The sequence below is a fragment of the Formica exsecta genome, unplaced genomic scaffold, assembly GCF_003651465.1.
Source record: "Formica exsecta isolate Colony F162 unplaced genomic scaffold, ASM365146v1 scaffold2796, whole genome shotgun sequence".
Classification (NCBI taxonomy): domain Eukaryota; kingdom Metazoa; phylum Arthropoda; class Insecta; order Hymenoptera; family Formicidae; genus Formica; species Formica exsecta.
In genome coordinates this window covers 25,242-28,217 of record NW_021850059.1, presented here as the reverse complement: position 1 = coordinate 28,217, position 2,976 = coordinate 25,242, and the positions used below count along the sequence as shown (strand labels likewise).

General features: G+C 28.3%; 2 protein-coding genes across 2 annotated transcripts in view; one reads left to right on the top strand and one right to left on the bottom strand.

The window, feature by feature from the left end:
- LOC115237135 (pyrimidodiazepine synthase-like) overlaps positions 1-1,445 on the top strand; it is a 2,231-nt gene extending 786 nt beyond the window's left edge. Inside the window, 4 exon segments of the mRNA XM_029809989.1 lie at positions 256-484; positions 486-500; positions 587-797; positions 829-1,445. Coding sequence (XP_029665849.1) covers positions 256-484; positions 486-500; positions 587-797; positions 829-998 — 625 coding nt within the window. The 3' untranslated portion in view covers positions 999-1,445.
- An 18-nt stretch (positions 1,446-1,463) lies between these two features.
- LOC115237134 lies at positions 1,464-2,055 on the bottom strand. The gene is made up of 2 exons (XM_029809988.1): positions 1,849-2,055; positions 1,464-1,755 (listed from the first exon to the last, which is right to left on the bottom strand). The coding sequence occupies exons 1-2, from the start codon at positions 1,876-1,878 to the stop codon at positions 1,489-1,491; spliced, it is 297 nt and encodes a 98-aa protein (XP_029665848.1). The 5' UTR covers positions 1,879-2,055; the 3' UTR covers positions 1,464-1,488.
- Between the last annotated feature and the right edge of the window lie 921 nt (positions 2,056-2,976).

Genomic DNA, 2,976 nt, shown 5'->3' with positions numbered 1-2,976 from the left:
GATACATGTGTATACCTACTAAATATCAAATATAATTTTTTTTTATATATTTATTCTTGGCATGTGATATATAATACATGTACAGTCTACTATAAACTGCTGTTATTCTTTTGAAGCATTAAGTTTCTTTTTTTTTGTAAAGAAACAATTCCCAAATAATTTTGTTAAATAATTGTTAAACAATACGTAAATAATTTCATGTGTTTGCAGGAAATATTATGTACATATATATAAGTTTTACATATATTATTTTAGATATGATGTTGTATATGTAAATGTAACACACATGCCAGACTGGTTAATAGAAAAAAATCCATTGAATAAAGTTCCCTGCATCGAATTAAAAGGAGGAGAAATATTATACGAGAGCCTAATTATTGCTGATTACTTGGATGATGCCTATCCTCAAAATAAATTATACCCAAGTAATCCTTTAGCAAAAGCTAAAGATAAGTTATTAATTGATAGATTTAATGCAGTAATAAACGACTATATATAAGGTATTTTTTATGTTGGTTTGAATGTATTCCTTATTTATAATTCAAGTGCATTTGTGCATTTTTAACTTATTATATTTGTTTTATAGCTATTTTATCTAGGTCCAACATTAGAGCATGATATGTTTAATGAGGCATTAAATGGTTTAGAACTTTTTGATCAGAAGTTGGCAAAAAGAGGAACCCCATTTTTTGGAGGAGGCAAGCCTGGTATGTTGGACTTTATGATATGGCCATGGTGCGAAAGAGCTGATGTGATAAGAATTATACAGGGAGAGCAATTTATCATACCTAGAGATATTATATAAATATATACTATAAATTATAGTATAATTTTTGAAATTGGGTGATACAAATTCTTATATGATATAGCTTGAATGGAGAAACGCAATGAAAGATCCTGCAGTACAAGGTAGTTTCTTGGATGTCGAAGCGTACGCCAAATACATATGTAATCGTATAGCTGGGACACCTCAATACGACTTAATAATTAATAGTTAAAGATAATACTATCTAATTACAAAGCTCATTCCATCTGAGAATCTCTTAAATTCAAGTGATGCATTACTTTTTTATATATTGCTGATTTAATATAACAAATTGCATTCTATAGCAAAAATACATATTTATAGAAATATGAATAAAATTCATGTTTGTGCAATATCTAAAATAAGCATCAATTTGTTTATGAAAAAAGGCATTTATTTTTATTGTTATATTAATTGGCACATATGGAAATAAAAATTTCTTTTTCATGAAAAATTGTATACATGGTCTCACAATGTTTATTATTTACCTAGTATGCAAATTGTTGTATATAAACTATATAATTCTAAAATGTATTTATAATACCTAATATTTACAAAATCTAACACATCAATTGGTAAGTCGTGAATATGCATAACTTGATAATCATATTTCATATAAAAAAAAAATTTGTATAACAGATAATATAATATTGCAATATTTCTCCCCTAATAGTATATAACCACTAAATATTCCCAAAAATCATCAGATATATTCCATAGAGAAGAAAACATACAAAAATCAAACATGCCGCTACCATAAAAGATTTTGAGTTTTCCTTTCTTAAACTCTGTAATTTTTTTTCATTTCTTCTAAGAACTTCTTTAACTTCTTCTAATTCGTTTTCCAATCTTTCACGATTTTCCGTAGTAAGTAATTTTGTTTTTAGCTTTTTCTCAATTACTTCAACTCTGTATAAAGTATCTTTTAAACTCTCTTCCACGTGTTCCATCTACAAAAATATAAACGATCAAGCTGTAATCTCTCGTAAAAATTCTCATTCAACAGATAATACAAAATAATATGAAAATTAAATTATTAGTACCTTAGTAATCACAGTATCGCTTCGCGTCATTATGTATAATTTACTGTGCACACTTTCTTGTCTCTATATATTTTTCCACAATATTATAAGATAAATAAATATAATAAAATTTTTGTGACGCTTACAAAACAGAATCTTTATTGACGAATCAAGTGTACGTGTACATACACGTGCGTACTACGATCAGAGAACATAAAATAAATAGAGAGTAAACTGACAACGCTATAAGCATCAGCAATTCTGAATAAAGTGCCCAATCGGTAAATTTCTTGATATCGATAATTAATACATATATCATTAGAGGGTACGTTCCGCTTCTCGCATGATACGCATAGGAGCGCATTCCAAGATCGTTCCGTTTTAGAGACCGGAAATAAGTTGGCGCTGGAAGTTCATATTTTTTAATAATTTATAGCTCAAACGATTGCTCCTTAATTGCTCCGTTAGAATCCACAATTGCTCCCCTTTTAAAATTAGTAGTTTTTGAAATATTTACAAAAAATTTACGTAAAATTTATCATTTTCACTCAAAGACATATTTCCAATAGTTTTCTGCAACTATATCCAGCATAAAACGATTGCTCCTTAATTGCTCCATATTGCTCCATCATTATTTTCATGATTTATTGCATTTTTTATCGAAAATTAAGCTATTAATAATTTTCCAAGCGACGCCGTCGCCACCTATCGGCCGCCTATCGGAACTATATGGCTCAGAAGCCAACGGCGAGAATATTCAAACATAATATAACATAAAACAATTGCTCTTTAATTGCTTCGCATTGCTTCATCATTATTTTCATGATTTATTCACTTCAATTAGCTGTGTCACATGCTTCAATTGAAACATTACCAAGAAATATTGAATTTATGATCTCAGAAACTTATACATGGTTTTCAAAATCACATATCAGACAGGAACATTTTAGAAATATATATAAAGCAATTAATGACGGTTGAGAACCCAAAAAGATTGTAAAAAGTTGTAAAACGAGATGGTTGTCAATAGAAAAGGCTGTGTTTAAAATATATAATCAATATTTAGAACTTAAAACCCATTTTGAGACTGTGAGGATTACTGAAAATTGCTATACTGCTCAATTATTATATGATTTATATGAAAATGAA